Raw genomic sequence first — 19756 nt, forward strand, 5'->3', positions numbered from 1 at the left:
AGCCGTGTCTGCCCTCAGGGAACAGAGAGACACCTACCATAGCCTCTGTTAAATGAAATAATTTTTGGAGGGGTTTGGTGCTGGGTTTTTGTTCGGTTTTTTTGTTTGGTTGTCCCCTCCACCACCCCCAAATTTACTACTGTAAAAAAAAAAAAATTGATATCTTTTCATTAAATTGAAAAAAATGCTCATTTGATCAAATCAAACTCTTTACCAGAAAGTTTAATTACACCAAATTATTTTTTGAATAGGAAGGGTGTGTTGTGATAATTTTAAAACAGAAATGCAGTTCCAAAGCACTAAGTATGATTTTTATTTTTTGAGTTATCAAAACAATGCTCAGTTGAAATGTTCTTAGGTCTTTAATGTTGGATGCTTAACCATTTTCACTTCACGGGGGACAGAATTTGTCTTTGAGCGAGAAAATGTTCTGACACTGAATTGTTGGAGAGTGGAAAAGTTTCCTTATTCATTTTCTGCTGAATTATGTTTGCAATAACTTAGAAGAGGTGGAACGTGCATAATTCTTGCGGAATACATTAGCATGAATGTATGCAGATGAAGTGGCCCTACTTAGTAAGAAAATTTGTATTTTGAGACATATTAGATGAAATTTCATGTTACTCCATAAACTTATTGTAAAAACTTCTATGATATTTTTTAATACTGTTATACTCTGAGTTTCTTCATGTATGTGGGGTTTTTTTTTATAAAATAAGTGTTTACAGAAAATTGTGGGGGTTTTTCTGTGATGTCTTTGTTTTAGTGTAATCCAGGTAAAACATATTTTGATGTGGGTCATTTTTACTGCCAAGATTTCACTTCCCCTTTCAGTCTCAGGCCTGAGACATGACTGATACAAACCCATTAAAAGATTTCTTGATCAGTGAGCTCTTTCAATAACCCTTCTTTAAACTTTATAGACAGGTCCTGGTAGAATGTTTGCCTTAAGATCTTTATATAACATTCTCAGTGAGAAAATGAAAACACATAATACGTTTTTTTTCTACACTCCATTTTACTGTATTCTATACATCTATACTATATTATAGTGTTATTTTTCATTGTACATAGGATTTCTGAATTCGTGGCATACCATCTTGTTTAAGCATGTATACAAAAATAAGGGTTTGTGTTGCATTTTTTCCTCCTTCTAAGTAATTCTCCGAAAAATTAAATGTCTAATAGCAATTGCTTTTTGTTTCTGGCCTACCTACCCCAATAAACAGGGTTTAATTGCATAGTTACCCTTGTTGGTTTTCTAACAGTAGAACAACTTCTGATGTAAGATAATAGAAACTCTGTTTGTGGCTTTCAATATTTATAATCGGTTCTCCCAAACTTCCTTTTTTATGATGATGCATATGATTAGTATTTAAAAATATTGATGCAGAACGTTCTCAAGTTTGAAAGTTCTCCACACGCTCTGTGTTTAAGCCTATATGAACAGTATCCTCCCCATGTGTTTAGTCCTGAAATAAAATATGTATTAGTAGAGGATGGGAGCCCAAATTTCTGATGGTTAAGACTAGTCAAGTTACCTGCTACTACTGCCAGGTATTTAAACATAAAGGAATTTGAAATACTTAGCAGGATATTTTTCTGCCTGCTTTGGAGCTTTATTTGGTGCATATATTGTATTGAAGCTTTGCTAATGTGTGAAGCTACTGTGTTAAGTCATTTGTTTCAAGTCGACATTTAGTGTTAGCAAACAATCTGATCACCTCCCTATTTTGAGAGATAAATTATAGAACGTATTAACATTTGTCACCATTTTTCTAATTATTTTTCTTGTTGTTGCTCTTGTTCATACTGTATAGTTTCAGTGAGTAAAATCTAATGAACATAACAAATGAGGTTCATTAAAATCTAATGTGCTGGCAAAGCTGGAAAAGTAAGCACTTCTGATGACCTCTAAAGTCAATCTAAAATATTCAGTGAGGACTCTGTCCAGCCCTATAGGAGACTAATACTACTTGTATTAAAGTATTATTTTATTTAGAAATCTTACCATTTGTTTTTTGTTGAAAGAATTTTTTCATTCTCACTTAGTATTTCCAAAATCATACATGTTCATTAAACTTTCTGTAGAATTTTTTTTTATTCATGTATTTGCATTTTAACCATGTGTTAGAGGTACCTTTTTTACCTTACGAGATTTTTAGAAGATTCCTTTAAGTAAAGGGTCTGAAATCTTATACTGCTTTTGGACTGTAAATGATAAAAGAAGCCTCTCTAGGGATTAGATTAATCTTCTCTCAGGGAGACATAGCACAGGATTGGGACTGCTTTTGCAGTAAAGGTCTGCCTGGGATTTTGGCAGGCTTAGTTGAGGAGAGACAGGAACAACTTTACCATTTGTCTGTTGTTTCGTTGTTTGGTTTGGTTTTTTGTTTGTTTGTGGTTGTTTTTTTTTTTTTAAACATAGTTATCGCTTGTTAGAAGGGTGGAGTATGGAATTGTTAAAAAATTATTTTGTACGCAAAAGGCCATGGGACGTGAACTATCCTGTTAGTGTCTGTGATGCTTAAGAGTTAAAAGTCAGAAAGAATAATGTATGTTTTTAAAATTATTTAGGCAATTAAATTGGAATACACACGTCTACTAAAATTAGCCCAGGAAGATCCACCACCTGAATGTGATTACCGTTTGCGTCACGCAATTGTTTACTTCATCCAAAACCAGGCACCAAAGAAGATAATTGAGAGAACATTACTGGAACAGTTTGGAGATCACAATCTTAGCTTTGATGAAAGGTAATAAGATCTGCGTGTCTCATTTCCTGTGCTCACCAACATTCTCTGATGTGTGGAGGTGCCCCTTCGTATTCAGATAGTGCACGTAATATAGGGAAGGCTAGTGTGTGTGTTTTGGCTTTATCTTCTAGTTAATAGCTTGCAACTATATTTTGTAACAAATGCCGTCTTTATAAAAATCTCTTAAAAAGAGTGAACAATAAGTTGAGTTTCTATTATTATGAAATAAGGAGAAATATTCAGTGTTGTTCATAATATTGCACATAGATTTCTGTGCCTTCTTTGAAAATACTGTGCAAGGCCGTGTCGTTTGCATTCTTCACTGCCCTGAAAGCCAGCAGTAGACAGCAGTCTTGCAAGCTAGATGGGTAACTTACTTGAATGCAAGACAATGTCTCTTCTCCACTTGAAATTCCATATATTTACTTATTTAAATAAATAAATAAATTGAAAGATAGAGAACATTAGTCTGATTTCTGCATAGTGAATAATCCTCTAGTGTTACCTTTGCAAAGTAACTATTGGGGAGTAGTTTCAAGCCATATGAATTTTAAATTAAGAAGAAAGACTGAGCAATGTGGCAATTTAGCAAAATAAAACAAAAAGTAATTCTTAAATAGCACAGGCCTCCATCACATGTACTTCTCCTGCTGATTATGTGAAACAAAAAGCACATTTTCCAGTGTTTCATACTGATTTGCATAAGGCTGTAGCTTATACTGTTTGAGGCTGCTGTCTTTGCGTGGATAATATCCTTTGCAAGTTTCCAATAATATTCCATGATTTCTTGTTGCTTTCTGTAAGGTGCCGTAACATAATGAAGGTTGCTCAAGCTAAACTTGAAATGATAAAGCCAGATGAAGTAAACATGGAGGAATATGAGGTCAGTATTTTTTATGTTTTAAATTAAATTGTAACATGAAATAGTTAACTAGTAAGCTGAATTTTATCTTCACAAATTTCTTCTTCTCTTACACTGAGAAGTTGAAACCGGTTATTGAAAGACCTTTTATTTGTGGGGAGGCTGCTCTGATCAGTTGATCTAAAACTGTTTTTTTCCACATCTGTAATTCCAATGACATGAGCCATAAATAAATGTGAAGTGTGAGTCTGTCCTTACTACTTAGCATGTCTCAATGTCACTAACAGTATTTTGTAATTTATCACCATATGAGCCAACTGACTTTCTGTAGTCAGAAGCAGATAGTAGTGCAGGAGTGAGAGTGGTCAAAGCCTAGCCCTATACATCTGGAGAACTGGGTCACAGGCAGAGTCACATTTGTGCTTTTCCTCTAGCTGTCCCTGCAGCTATTCCCATTTTCTTACAAGCACGGGCTTCTTTTGTTTGCCGAGACCATACGTAACCAGTTCATGCATTTAATTTTTCCTCCTGTGTCATTTAGAAAAACTTGGAAAGAAGAAAAGAGCAAATCTCAGACATTAAATAATCGTGATTTAATATTTGCTGAAATAATTAATCTCATATTTAAAGTTAAGTCTGTGGCTCGTTTTACAACATCAGTTTCAACTCTGTGTAATACCGTTCATTAAGGCTTCTTTACAGTGGACCATTTAAACCTCATTGTCGTGCTATTATGTCCAAACAGCTTGTTCAGCAGGACTATGGGAGTAATCTTTCCCTCAACAAACCAAATGAAAAATATTTACTTGTCATTTCTCATTACCAGGTTCAGGACGTACAGTAGATGCTAGTACACTGCAATGTGCCCTCCCTAGCCTGTGAGGGGAAAGGACTCTCATAGTGGGGTTTCTGTTGCATTTTTTTAGGCTGTGCAAGGCTCAATATTTTGCCATTTTCTGAATGGCATTGCCCAGGTAGAATAAACAATTCTGGACTTAGCTTTAAGAGTGAGGGAGTGGGATGTCTTCTGTTCCCTTGCAGAACCATGCTGCTTTTTTAACTCCTGAGGCAGATAGTTGGTGGTTTCTCCAAAGATTGTATCAGTATTTGTCCTGTATAGTGAGTTGACATTTCATGGACCCTTTCTCATGCTCTTTGTGTTGAATCTGTGTGTGTCTATATTATGGTATGCTGTCCCCTATTTTATCTTTAATGAGCAATTGAAGGTTGGCTACTAACCAACTGCAGTAAAAGTACCTTTCTCACTTAGAGCACTTACCTGTAAAGTGTACCAGTAGTCACTTTGTATAGATGGTGATGCAGTTAGATAAATGTTTTGCTTTAATATAAACATCTCCACTGTTTGGGAGATGCATTTGGGTTTTTGTCACTTCCCATGTAAAGTGTTCAGGTTTTTTCTATGTCATTCTTACATTGAAAGTTAAGCTTAATATTTAGTGTATGAAAAAGCTTTCTAACACTTTGTGAATAAATAACTGAATGTAATGTAGGGAAGAAAAAACAAGCTATTAGCTTCTCAACTCTTTTTGAGAAGAAAAAGGGCATCTCATAGAATTCTGGCTGTGGTTCTCCAAAAATGCTTTGTGTTCCTGTCAAATGATAATACAATCTGTAAAAATAATCTCATCTAGAAATATTTTAGATATTTAAGAATTCTCTTTTTATTGGGGGGGGGGAACACATACACATTCAGGCCAGCTTTTCACACATGTAAGCTTACTGGGGGTCCTTAGCACTTACCGTAAGTATTCAGGACTAAGTAAAGTGTGTGATAAAAATTAAAAAAAAAAAAAAAATGTATTTCATGTTTGTGGATGAAATTCTATATACCCTTTCTCATATGCAGAGATGGCATCAAGACTATAGAAATTTCAGGGAAACAACCATGTTTCTCATGGTAGGATTGGAGTTTTTCCAAAAAAAGAGGTAAGTGGTAGTATAGAACTCAAATGTAGTAGAGCAATTTGAAGGCAAAATGCAATATTGATAAGTAAAGCTATTTTTTAAATTAAAAATTGTTTAATGTGTTTTTCATTTCAGTTAAGCATTTATTCCTCCCATTAATGTCTTCAGTCTTGCATCTACCCCAAAGTTTCCTGCAACTGCCTATTCTTAATCTCCATTTCCAATCCCTTATCAAATCATGGACTCTCTTCAGAGCACCATCCATGTGCACATGTACTCCTCCTTCTCTCCTACTTAAGTGCTCTGGATATCCCTCAGACATAAAAAAAAATCTTTTCTGTCTGGCACCACATGTGTACGTACATTTATCTGCTTTCATTAGCAATCACAATTAGTCAAGTCCCCATCTTATCTGTGTTTTCACTGGGTCTTCCCACAGAAGCAAAGTTTTGCCTTCTGCATTTGTCTGAGCCAAGTTCTACCTGTGATGGGCTTTAAAAGAAAAAAGAACATATTTGAGGAAAACTATCATGTGTAACTATCATAGTTGTAGCTGATTCGTCTTAGCTCCATGAGGCAATGATGATTCATTCCTTTCTCTTTTTGAACCAAGTCAGGAATTGTGGCTACATAAAAATTGGTGACATTTATGTACTTAAGGCTGAATTTATTCTCTGATCTACTACATGCAACAAGGATGGCAATTACAATATAAATGCCTCTAAGCATTCTGCAGAAGAGTCTTTGAAACAGAATTGTTCAAAAGTACCTCTTCCTCCCATACCCAGCCAAAGGAATGAAATGATTAGCTGCAAAATACCCAGTGGATGACATCTGTGGTGTGAAAATTGAGCTATCATATGACAGAAATTGTTGATTGTGGAAACAATTCTGTAGTCAATCACTGATTATTCATCTGTAACACAATAGGTAGGGGAATTATAGTGGGAATCAAACTTAATTTCTTTTCTGTATGTTGTGTAGTAAATTGCTTCATATTTCTCTTTCTTGTCTTGTATGATCCCAAAAAAAGAAAGGCCCCAAACAAAACAGGAAAATTGATTGGAAAAGACACTGCCTTGTCTTTGTGACAAGCTATGTCTTTGTATAGTGGCTAATACAATGAGCCCATAGTCTTGGTTTGTCTTCTGGTTGCTAGCATGTAATAAATAGTACATTCATTAATAATCTAAATTGAAATATGCTACTTTGTCAGTCTTAAACAGCTTATGTGTGAAGGTTGGTCAGAAGATTGCCTGGCTTATTTGAAAAACAAAGACAATGGTATTGCTTGATCCCTTAAGGAGGCAAAAATATCATGGGCAGTGGTGTGGTGTATAGAAACCCTGCTTGTTACCCCCAGACTTTATGCACGCTCTAAGCATGCAGGCAGGAACGGAAGATACACAAGTTCCTTGGCACTAGGACTCCAGGATGGCACTTTCAGCTGTAAAATTACAGTGTTTTCACTAATCTGCTTCTTACCATAATATATTCTGATTATGCCGGGGGAGGGAGGGAAGCAGAGGTTTCTGCTTTGTGCTGAACAGCATTTTGGTATAGTTTTCCTTTATTTACATTAACTTGCAAAATTAGGGTGAGGCATTTGTTACCAAACATCTTCATAATTTAGAAAACAAGCCTATAATGACCAGTCTTAGGCTCTGATATTGGTCAGAAGTAAAAAAATACTGTATTATAAGACTAGTCTAACATCCAAAGAAGTGTAGCATTTATTCCCTTTGGCAAGAAATGCAATTTCATAAATGCTTCAAGAGGTATTTAATACAAAGACAGTAAGACTAGAGTTAAGCATGCTTAGAGGATGCGTGAGGATCTGGGTATCCATTAACCTGCTCTAAAGGCATCTATTGCAATTATGCACTCACATTTCAGCTACAGGTTCCCAAAGGACTGAGATATTTACGGAGGTTCACATCTTGTACGCTGTAGAGGGCAGTACTACCATCCTTATTCTGAAAATGATACTAAATTGATGAGATCTTCCAATTCCCTTATTAACACTGAAATCATAAAAATGTAACTTTAAAAATATTTATGAAAACGTAGACTTTCATAATCGAAATGCAGCAAGACTGTTTTTGAGGCGCTTTTTTTTTTCAGAAACCCATCTCCCTCAATCAACCAACTTTTAGTTTTAATAACACTAATTGATACCTAGCAGTACTCAATCTCTAGATGGAGCAAAAAAAAAAAATTGGCCTTTATCGAGGTGGTCTCTCATTTCCTTAAATAATTGTACTGTATTGAACAAACACAAAATCAACATTAAAGAAGTAGTTTCGTGTGTCTTTTTCATGCCTGCTTTCAGCGTTCCCTTCTGGTGGTTGACACCTCTTTTCACCACAGGTGGAGAAATAAAGGGTCTTTGAGGCATATCTTCTCTGACTATAGAGTAGGAACCTGCTATGGGTGAGATGAACACAGCCAGCTAACGAACATTGGCAGGAGTTCTACTTGTAGCTTGCTCTTGTGGTAGTAACTGAGAAGTGAACAAACTGTAGACCTTAGCAGTTGCCTTTTAAGTTTCTTGGAAAACCAATACAGTTTTTCAGTTTTGACTCAAATGCCTCTTTCCAAGATGTGCTAAAATTTAGCCAGCCTGTGCTTTCTGCATCTTTTCTAAAGCCTAGGCCCAGTGATCTCTATAATTCTTTGAGCAGCTTCAGTGATTTTAGGCTTAGGCTTCACAGGCTGGAGCTCATATGCACTTCAGGTGTGAAAAGGCAGAATCTGTTTGCTAATTTACACTATAGCCATACTCCTCAGAGTCTCAAGATGTATAAGGACTCCCAGCTTGGATGTATAGTAATGGTGATTTAAAATAGCTTGCCTTGCTGTTAGATGGCACTACGGTTGTTTCAGGGAAAGGTCACACAACTGGGGGAAGGAGCAGGAGGAGATGGATGGGGAATAAGGCCACTGCTGGCAGCAAGTTTTTAATTCAAATCAGCTGAGTTTCTGACACTAATTTCAACCTGCATTTTCACAAATAACTGAACTAAGAATGGGAAGGGAGAGAGGGTCCTGCTCCTCTGGCTTTATATCCAGCTATTCCAGTTCCTTGCAATCATCTTCTCCCCTTTACTCCTACATTAAATTTTCTGCTGCCTGGTAGTTGTCTTGATGATCAGTGATGTGAAGAGTTTTCATGGGCAGGAGAAATGGACTTGAGAAGAGGGTAATAGGACTTCTTTTTTTAATGAAAGCATAGCCTTGTATTTTGAGGACAAAAAGGTGGAGAACAGTGACTGTACTTGTAATATATTAATTACTTTAAGCAATAAATACTTAGAATTGCAAGGGACTATGAGCAGATCTCATGGTGGAAGAATCATAGAATGGTTTGGGTTGGAAGGGACTGTGGTGGGTTGACCCTGGCTGAGGGCCAGGTGCCCACCAGAGCCGCTCTATCACTCCCCTCTTTCATTAGACAGGGGAGAAAAGGTACAATGAAAAAAAAACTTACGGGTCGAGATAAGGACAGGGAGAGATCATTCTCTAATTATCATCACGAGCAAAACAGACCGAACTTAGAGAGGGAATTCATCTTACTTATTACTAGGCAAAACAGAGTAGAGGAATGAGAAATAAAACCAAATCTTAAAAACACCTCCCCCCACCCCTCCCATCTTCCCGGGCTCAACTTCACTCCCGGCTTCAACCTCCTGCCCCCTCAGTGGCACAGGGGGACGGGGAGTGGGGGTTACGGTCAGTTCATCACACGGTGTTTCTGCCACTTCTTCATCCTCAGGGGGAGGACTCATTGTTCCCCCGCTCCAGCGTGGGGTCCCTCTCACGGGAGACAGTCCTTCACGGCCTTCTCCAACGTGAGTCTCCTCCACGGGGTGCAGACCTTCAGGAGCAGACTGCTCCAGTGTGGGTCCCCCACGGGGTCACAAGTCCTGTCAGCAAACCTGCTCTGGCGTGGGCTCCTCTCTCCACGGGGCCACAGGTCCTGCCAGGAGCTTGCTCCAGCGCGGGCTTCCCACGGGGTCACAGCCTCCTTCAGGTGTCTCCACCTGCTCCAGCGTGGGGTCCTCCACAGGCTGCAGGTGGAATCGCTACACCCCCTCATCCTCCCTCCATGGGCTGCAGGGGGACAGCCTGCCTCACCATGGTCTTCATCACGGGCTGCAGGGGAATCTTGCTCCGGCGCCTGGAGCACCTCCTCCCCCTCCTTCTTCACTGACCTTGGTGTCTGCAGATGTTCTTACATCTTCCCACTCCTCTCTCTGGCTGCAAAAGCGCTCTCTAACTGTTTTTGTCTTTCTTAAATATGTTATCACAGAGGCGCTGATTGGCTTGGCCTTGGCCAGCGGTGGGTCCGTCTTGGAGCCGGCTGGCATTGGCTCTGTCAGACACAGGGGAAGCTTCTGGCAGCTTCTCACAGAAGCCACCCCTGTAGCCCCCCCGCTACCAAAACCTTGCCACGCAAAACCAACACAGGGACCTTAAAGAACATCTAGTTCCAACCCCCCTGCTGCGGGCAGGGACACCCTCAACTAGACCACATTGCCCAAAGCCTCATCCAACCTGGCATTGAAGGGAGGAGGCATCCACAGCTTCTCTGGGCAACCTGTTCCAGTGCCTGACCACCCTCATAGTAAAGAATTTCTTCCTAATATCTAATCTAAATCTACTCTCAGTTTAAAGCCATCACTACGTGCCCTTGTAAACCGTCCCTCTCCAGCTTTCCTGTAGGTCCCCTTCAGGTACTGGAAGGCTGCTATATGGTCTCCCCAGAGCCTTCTCTTCTCCAGGCTGAACAACCCCAACGCTCTCAGCCTGTCCTCACAGGAGAGGTGCTCCAGCCCTCTGATCATCTTTGTGGCCCTCCTCTGGACTTGCTCCAACAGGTCCAAACTATGGTTTTAAACTGAAAGAGCAGAACAGGTACTGGGGACCCCAGAGCGGTATGCAGTACTCCAGGTGGGGTCTCATGAGAGTGGAGTGGATGGAGAGAATCACCTCCCTCGACCTGCTGGTCATGCTTCTTTTGATGCAGCCCAGGATATGGTTGGCTTTCTGGGCTGCAGGCACACATTGTCAGGTCACATTGAGCTTCTCATCAATCAATACCCCCAAGTCCTCCTCCTCAGGGCTGCTCTCAATCCATTCTCCACCCAGCCTGTAGTTGTGCTTGGGATTGCCGCGACCCATGTGCAGGATCTTGCAGTTGGCCTTGTTGAACTTCATGCGGTTTGCGTGGGCCCACCTCAAGCCTGTCAAGGTCCCTCTGGATGGCATCTCTTCCCTCCAGCATGTCAACCACACCATGCAGCTTGGTGTCATTGGCAAACTTGCTGAGGGTGCACTCGATCCCGCTGTCCATGTTGCCAACAAAGATGTTAAACAGTGCTGGTCCCAATACTGACCCCTGAGGAACGCCACTCATCACTGTTCTCCACTTGGACATTGAGCCGTTGACCACAACTCTTTGAGTGCAACCATCCAGCCAATTCCTTATCCAGTGAGTGGTCCATCTGTCAAATCCATGTCTCTTCAATTCAGAGAGAAGTATATTGTGCGGGACAGTGTCAAATGCTTTGCACAGATCCACGTAGATGACATCAGTTGCTTTTGTCTTATCCACCAATACTGTTAAACCCCATCATAGAAGGCCACTAAATTTGTCAGGCAGAATTTGCCCTTAGTGAAGCTGTGTTGGCTGTCACCAATGACCTCCTTATTTTCCATGTGCCATAGTTTCCAGGAGGATCTGTTCCATGATCTGTCAGGACTTTAGCTTTCCTAACCTCATCCCTGGCTGCTCGGACAATTTCTCTGGATTCCTCCCAGGCTACCTGCCTTTGCTTCCAGCCTCTGTAGGCTTCTTTTTTGTGTTTGAGTTTGTCCAGGAGCTCTTTTTGATCCATGCAGGCTTCCTGGTGTTTTTGCCTGACTTCCTGTTTGTTGGGACGCATCACTCTTGAGCTTGGAGGAGGTGACCCTTGAATACCAACCAGCTATCTTGGGCCCCTCTTCCCTCCAGGGCTTTGTCCCATGGTATTCTACCAAACAGGTCCCTGAAGAGGCCAAAGTCTGCTCTCCTGAAGTCCAGGGTAGTGAGCTTGCTGTGCACCCTCCTTGTTGCCCTGAGGATCTTGAACTCAACTGTTTCATGGTCACTGCAACCAAGGCTGCCCTTGAGCTTCACGTTGCCCACCAGGCCCTCCTTATTGGCGAGAACAAGGCCCAGCATGGCACCTCTCCTCATTGCCCAGGAACCTCCTGGATTGCTTTTGCCTTGCTGTGTTGCTTCTGCAACAGATATTGGGGTGGTTGAGGTCCACCATGAGGACCAGGACTTGTGAACGTGAGGCTCCCATCTGTCTATAGAGGGCTTTATCCACTTGGTGTTCCTGATTGGGTGGCCTGTGGCAGACCCCCACTATAATGTCCCCTGTCCCTGCCCTCTCTTTAATCCTGACCCATAAGCTCCTCATCCATCCCCAGGTGGAGCTCCATGCACTCCAGCTGGTCACTGACATAGAGGGCGACACCCCCTCCTCATCTCCCCTGCCTGTCCTTCCTAAAGAGCCTGTGTCCTTCCATTCCAACACTCCAGTCGTAGGAGCCATCCCACCACGTCTCTGTGATGCCAACGAGATCACAGCCCTGCAGGTGTGCACCATGCATGTTTGTTCCCTATGCTATGTGCGTTTCCATAGAGGCATTTGAGTTGGGCACCTGATGAATCTGATTGAAATAACTTCACAGTAGATTCTGAAACTATGGTATTTGGCTTCATCTTGATCTTCTAAACAGGGATATTGGAAGGTAAAGCCTTAAAGAACCATTGCTATTTCAAGTAGCCTTTTCCCTTCTTTTTATGTTGTCTCATTGGGAGGCATTACTGTAAGTCTTGAGTTTGTCTACTTTGGAAAATTCTAACATGTATTTTTCGGTTATGATTTCAGTGTGCTCACACATAACTAGCCTTTTTTAGTAGTTTGGTGGTTTGGTTTTGGTAGTTTAACCATGACCTCCTCTTCTCACTAGGAGTGAGTGAGTGCACAATGTACTGTTCCTCTAACAGTCCAATAGGAAATCTCTCTTTCTAGATTTTTTTTTTAAGTTTGAATGAGATTTCTAACTGCTTGTTTTTAGGGTAGCTGCCTGAACTGCTTTCAGTGGCTGTCTATCATAACTGGGTTTCTCCAAGTCAGAGAATTAACAATTTGTTTGCTGGAAATGGTATGCAGCAGTGTAAGGGGAGATGGTTAATCTGTGTGTGAAGGGATCTCTGTTGATTATTAACTGTTAGGTTCTTAGGTCCTATGTTACTCGTCCTTTACCAGTTAGGTTTGTATTTATCTTCTGCATTGAGATTAAAGACGGAAATATCAACAGTATGTCGGCATTTCTGCTTTTGAAATGCTGTTGCGGCTTCTTCCATCACTTTAGACTTCAGTAGTTTAGAAGAACTTAGTGAGGTAAAAATTCACAGGTTTATTTTTTAGAAATAAGGTAACAGCTTTAAATCTTGTTTGCTAAGGTGGAGAATGCTATCAAGATATATATGGCAACAGAAGATCTAACCTAATGTGACATAAATGCACACAGGAAAAATTAAATTTTCATGTATACTCAAGGCTAATCCAAAGCTATTTTTGAAGTGAGTGAAATGTTGTCCATTGGTTTCAGTGAGCTTTGGATCAGACTTCATGTGCAAGTGATCTAACCTAATAATAAAATAAGTGTTTCAACGTGCATAAAAGATGAAATTGTGTGGTAGAAAAATCACCATTATGAAGAGATTGGTGGGGATGGGTGGACTTAGTTAAACAAGCAGGTGAAGCTACCTGTCTTGTGAAGAGCACAGTAGTTAGCTTGAAACAGGTGGTACCTGGATGTTGCATCTAATGTTTTTGTTTCTTTACTTCAGCTATATGGAAGCCTTGCTCTACCTTATCTATGCTTACCAGAATAACAAGGAACTCTTGTCCAAAGGCCCGTACAGAGGGCATGATGAAGAGCTGATATCTCACTACAGACGAGAATGTTTGCTTGTAAGTGAAGGGTGAAGTATGTTTCAAAAAGTTGAACTTGCTGCATAGCTTTAACCAAATGAATTAGTATAAAAGTGTTGCCATCATGTAAACCAAAACCAACCAAAAGCCTCTTTCATTACACAAGTCTAAGTATTAACTTGTTGAGGGGAAAAAAAGCAAAACTAAGAAGGAAAACATTATTCCCATTTTTTTCAATAATTATTCATCTTTAAGAATGTAGTGTGCTCACTGCCATCATCTCTGGGCTAGGTAGGAACAACAGTTGACAGTGTTGGTGAGCAGACTCACCCTGTTGCCACAGTTTGATGGGAGACAAATATTAGAAAAGGCATCAGCAGGAAGCAAGTAGGTTTTTCCTTGGTTATGTTACTTTTAGCAATAGTGAGATAATAAAACCAGGTGACAGGACCTACCTCAGTCTTTAAGAAGAACAGCTGCAAAGATTGACTTGGAGGTATCAAATGAAGTGGCTTTGAGGAACAGCACAAGGTCAAGTGGTTTAATAGAGTATATGCATCACAGCTGTAAAATTAACTGGTAGCTTTGTAGGAAAACTGTGCTTTAAAACAAACTGATGCATGGTAGAATGTGAAATGCTGTATACTTAAAGGTTTTCCTTTTTTGTGGTGGTTTATGAAGAAACTAAATGAACATGCTGCAGCACTGTTTGAATCAGGAGATGATCAGGAAGTAAATAATGGCCTGATCATTATGAATGAGCTTATTGTCCCGTGTTTGCCATTACTACTGGTGGATGAAATGGAAGAAAAAGATATCGTTGCTGTGGAAGATATGCGAAACCGTTGGTGTTCCTATCTTGGACAAGAAATGGAACGTAAGTAATTTATTCATTAAGGTAAAAGGCCGTTGCACACTTTTTTTTTAAAAAATAAATGTGATGTTTTCAATGTCTTGAATTGAGCCTATATCTTTTGTGTCTTGGTGATGTATTTTGAGCTACCCTGACTTTTGAATAATCCTGTACATGTTTAAATAAACAGTTTTTCCATATATTGCACTGGGATATTAGGCCTTAAAGGAAACATGCTTTTTGAATGGAAAAACATTTGTGGTGTTAGACCATGTGAAAGAGCATTTATGTTAACATCTTACTAGGAATTGGTATGTCCTAGTTATTGCTGGCAGACCTGAAGAAAGTAGATTATTCCAAGTGAAACTTCTCCTCTTCCCACCCACAAATTAAAAAAAAAAAACAAACAAAAACCAATGTTGGGCAGAAAAAGGAGAATTCCACATGCAGACATAAATGCTCATGTTTGTTTTTCTTGTTTTATTTGCAGCTAATTTGCAAGAAAAGCTGACAGATTTCCTGCCAAAACTGCTAGATTGTTCTACAGAGATTAAAGGTTTCAACGACCCGCCAAAGTTACCCTCCTACTCCACACATGAACTGTGTGAAAGATATGCCCGAATCATGTTGTCACTCAGTCGAACTCCAGCTGATGGAAGATAAATTCTGCAACCTTCCTAAGCACATTGTATAAACTTTTTTAGTTCTTAAACCTTGCCTTCCTGTCACAGGGTTTGCTTGTTGCTGCTATAGTTTTTAACTTTTTTATTTTAATAACTGCAAAAGAGAAATGACTGTACAAACTTTAGCCAGACTGCAAACAAAGCTGAGAATCGCATGGCGCTCAGTTGTTTCAACCAGAATTGATGCAACATGCAAGTCTGATCATTATGGCAAAACTGCTTTTTTTGCCACTTATCTGTTTCAGTATTACTTTGCTTTTATCTTAAGATCCTTTACTTTATCAACAGCTGTCTGGATCATTTTGTGACTGCAACTACTTTAAGTGTCCAGTGCTGTGTAAATACATGGTACTTGGTAGCTTGTAAATGAAATGAAAGAATAAAGTTTTATTTATGGCTACTTCTGTGTTTGCAAGCAGATACCTTGTATATTAGTGTAAAATACGGGTATTTTTAGAAGAGAGTATATTGATGGGTTAGTCAATTTTATAGACAAGGTTCTTCAGGATTTATGGCCAGTTTACTTACAGGTAGTCAAAGATTACTGTATGTGAATATATTGAAAGACTGTCACAGTGTAATACACTTTGTTTTTTTGTATATTCTTTACTGATCTGTATGATACTACACCTGAACACTTTCGCGTGTGTGTGGCCATGCCGAGTCTATTCTGATAGTAGGAACTGGCTTCTGAAGCAAAACAATAACGGCATCTTCCTTCTATTCTTATAAAGAAAATTACAGAGAAGAAAGAGTATTTTCAGTAGAAATATATTATACCCTCTGAGCAAAATTTCTTGAAGTTGATTTAAGTAGAGGAAATAAAGGTTTTTAAAAAAAAAAAAAGAAAAAAAATTTGTGAAGCTTAAGAATTAATCCTTTTTTTTTTAATAGGTATTTTAGTCATATAAGTGACTAGAAATAAAACCTTACATTAATTCCTTACTTGACATGGGTTGCTATTGTTGCAACAGAATATCTCAGAAATCTTTTATCTGTCCTAATTAAATTTCTATTGGAAATAAAAGGAAAGATCTATAGGGCTTGTTTTGTAGAACGGAAATACTATCTGGTTTTAATGAAGAAACTTAATTATTTTGTGGAAAAAGGAAATTTAATGTGTCCTTAGGTAATCCTGTTACCAGACACTACTTTGATTCTTTATAGAGAACGTTTTGTGTTAGAACAGTAAAATATGTGAATGTTTGTTTGTATGTTTTTATTGGAGCGGCACTCAACTTTTCATTACAGGCTTTCAAGAGGTGTTTAGTTGAGTATCTACTAATAAAAGAACACAGAGGGAAGGAGGAAGTGTTTAACTTCAGACCACCTAGAAATGTAGGCATCTCATATGCAAAAAGAGTCAATCTTAGTATGTATCAGTCTTGAAAGTTGTTCACTCTTGAGGGATGCTGCATCACAATATACAGTATATAGAGCATGACCTTCAATTAGAAATCTTTTTTGCGATGTTTTCCTCTTCTGTTTTCAATACTGGAGTCCTTCATACTTGATGATCTTAAAGGTCTTTTCCAACCTAAACTATTCTATGATTCTATACTTTGTCAAACTGTCCACTTTATCAATTTTTTTTTAACAAAAGAATATTGAGCTCTTACAAGGGCAGTACTACTCAGAAGCCTTTTTTTAGGTCTGAAACTATTGGTGTGTGAAATATCACCCTTGAAGGAAAAAAGACCTGCATATTATGAGAAGGGTGAAGATGCATTTTAAAAGATTTCACAGTTTACATCTATTGCACTTTGATTTGAAACTCAACAACAAGCCTGCTTAGCACTGTGTATTTTTAAGCAAGGTTTTGAACAGATTAGACTTCTCATTTGCCTTTTTCAATAAAGGTAAAGACAATTAAAAATGAAAGAGCAATTTTATTTCGTTATTGCTAACAGGTTTTAAATTGGAATGTTTGTGAAAACTTTTAAAGAAAGCTCCCCTCTGACCCTGCAGGAGGCAGTTACCCTCATCATCTGTGTAATCTTCCATGACAAAACACAGGGAAAAGGCACTCTTTCTAAGGTAAAAAGAGGAAGAAAGTATTTCACTTGGGAAGAACATCTAAAATATTTAAATTAAAAGGAAGTGAACAAGGATGAGATAATTTGTTCATTTCAGTTTTTTTGGTTTCTTAAAGTATGAAAATAATCCATTGTAGTTTGTAGTACTGAAGGTAAATGTCTGTTGAATTTTTTAGTTGAATTGAGAAGCTCTGTCTAGTAAAGCAGAAAATATATATGTATTTCACTATTCTAATATCTTTTAAGCATCTTGTATGAATTTAAACCTTCAGCTAGATCATTAAGGTCCTATTTTGTCTTAAAAACCTTGAGTTTTTCCACTGCAGTAAGGTATCTGATAGCTTGGATTCGTGCCTAGCGCAAAACCTATACAAGTAACTGTGTAAGGTAGTAGAGCATACAGTTCATGTGGCTACCTAATAATCTGTGACTGAGTTACGTAGGTAGATATTTCTCTTCAATATGGGAATTGTGAGATTTTTATCAGGCTTTTTTTTTCCCAGTTTATAGAACACAAAAAGATTAAGGGAATTTAACTCAAATTCACTTACTAAATCACCTGCACCATCAAGTAAATGCAAGGTTGTGGTTTTCTTTTTTCCAGATGTTGCTCCATACCATGGAGGACCCTGAATGCACGGCAGTCTTTCAGTTATGTGCCCCTCCCCCCCCCCCCCCCCCCCCCATGTGCCATCTTTTTAGCTGTTCTATCATATTGCTGCACTTTAAGTAGTATTTTGGTTGTATCAAAAATCCTGTGGTTTCTAGGTAAAGCTGCCATAGCAGATCTGTGAGTTCCAGCCTAGCAGAAGATCATGAGCACCAGCAGAATTATTCTGAGCAAATGATGAGGATTGATGGAGTCAATTTATACTTCTTAGATTTGGTGGTATTTGAAATCACATCAGACGCAAGGGGGTAGACCAGACCTTCGTTACTGAGTCACCGTTGCTTTGTGAACAATCTGTCCTTTAACTGCAGTGAATAACTGATGCAGTGAACAGATTTGCTCTGGAAGTATGAGCATAGTCAAAAGCATATGCTTCATGTTCAAGAATTAAAAAAACTAAAAATCTGATAATGTCTGTATTAAGTATCTTTCAGATTATTTTTAGGCTACTCCAGTATGCACATGAAGACTGCAGCTCCAGAAAGGTACCCGACATAAACAGTAGCACACAGGAACGGTCTGATACTGTACAACAAATGTAAAGGTCCATAGAGACAATGGTTGTTTATAGTCTTCATTTCTTGCTGTTTCCTTTTCTCAAAATCCAGTGCATCCAAATGTCTGTGGGAGGCCTTATATAAACACAAGAATGTTGATGAAAAAATGCACCACACTAAGTGTATAACAAGTCATGTCATCTATGCAGCATTTCCCAACATAAATATATACATTAATTTTTTAAAAAATATTCTGGTTTTGTGTCTAGAAGGATGCAAGAAAAAAGAGTATCAGTCATGGCATTGAGAGGAAAATGGTTGCATCTTTCCATTACTTGCTTCTGGAGAGGATATTAATACAGTTATAGAAAAAGCACTTATACAAAGAGGTCTTCTACCAAAATGCAGTAGGTAGAATTCAAAAGGGGAGTGATTTCTTTCAAGTGAAACAATTATTTTTCATGTGATTGATACCCAGTTTTCCTTTACATATTGTGTCCTTGGAGATCTTTTGAAATCCTGGGCTTGATGGATAAGCTATTAACTGAAAACAGTTTAATTCCTAAGGAGCATCTTTCTTTGTAGGCAAACTAATGGTGTTGGTAATCCCCTAGTTGAGTTTCCATCAGCAGAACATGCCTGCTTGGTTCCGCTCTTCTATTTCAGTTTCAATCTTTATGGGAGCGAAGCCACAAAACTTTTGCGGGCACCTCTGTTTCTTATAGCTCCAGCCATCGCTACTGTACACACGTGTGCTGCAACTTTATTGTCATGCCTTTAAAATCTTGGACTTGGCCATGGGCCCTTCATCATGAATTTCAGACCTTCACTGTGAGTAGCAGGAAGAGACTCGCATTTCTCAGAGCTTCTTGAGTCAGCACTTCTGAAAGAACAGCTTGCCTTGCTTTCTGGTGGTTAGGGTCAACCCAAATCCCTTTCTCACAGGCTGGGAAACGTAGAGTGAGAAAGGCTTATTTTCAGAATGTTGTTCACTGGATGGATTAATCATGAATGAAAGGGATATGGTTATCTGTCATCTATCCCTTCATATCGTAATTGAAATATAAAGATTTTGGCTCCGTGCTTCTTTCATACTTTTTATTTTGTATTTTCCCCCTGCCCTGTTGCTCCCCACTTAAGCCACTGGACTTTGCAGACTGTCTAGTTTGTTTAGTTTTTGCTTCACCGTCAGCTGGTCTAACCACCATGCCTTCACTAGTGATATGGAACCAGGATTCTTCTGCTTTCATCTGATTAGCATGGGCTTCAGTTTTCACCTCTACGGGCTCCCGAGTGCTTTTCTTGGAACCACTCTGGTGCATATGCCTGTGCAGGATCTGTGGGTCAGATCGCACTGTCCACACATGTGCTGTCTGGCAACTCAGTTTGAGAGCCTGGAATAGGAAAAGCATGGATAGTTAGTTCAAGCTGCAGACTTTTTCTGTATAGTCTCTTGGCACATTAAAAAAAAAAAAA

General features: G+C 39.1%; 1 protein-coding gene across 6 annotated transcripts in view; it reads left to right on the top strand.

Moving 5' to 3' along the window:
- The window catches only part of USP25 (ubiquitin specific peptidase 25), a 97530-nt gene extending 82053 nt beyond the window's left edge, over positions 1 to 15477 (top strand). For all 6 annotated transcript variants that reach the window (XM_075769842.1, XM_075769824.1, XM_075769833.1 and 3 more), the window contains 6 exons: positions 2578 to 2756; positions 3561 to 3639; positions 5486 to 5565; positions 13457 to 13580; positions 14223 to 14418; positions 14885 to 15477. In XM_075769842.1, coding sequence (XP_075625957.1) covers positions 2578 to 2756; positions 3561 to 3639; positions 5486 to 5565; positions 13457 to 13580; positions 14223 to 14418; positions 14885 to 15057 — 831 coding nt within the window. In that variant the 3' untranslated portion in view covers positions 15058 to 15477. The remainder of the gene's footprint in view (positions 1 to 2577; positions 2757 to 3560; positions 3640 to 5485; positions 5566 to 13456; positions 13581 to 14222; positions 14419 to 14884) is intronic.
- Positions 15478 to 19756: the final 4279 nt, after the last annotated feature.

Source organism: Balearica regulorum, chromosome 1 (genome assembly GCF_011004875.1).
Source record: "Balearica regulorum gibbericeps isolate bBalReg1 chromosome 1, bBalReg1.pri, whole genome shotgun sequence".
In the NCBI taxonomy this organism is placed as follows: domain Eukaryota; kingdom Metazoa; phylum Chordata; class Aves; order Gruiformes; family Gruidae; genus Balearica; species Balearica regulorum.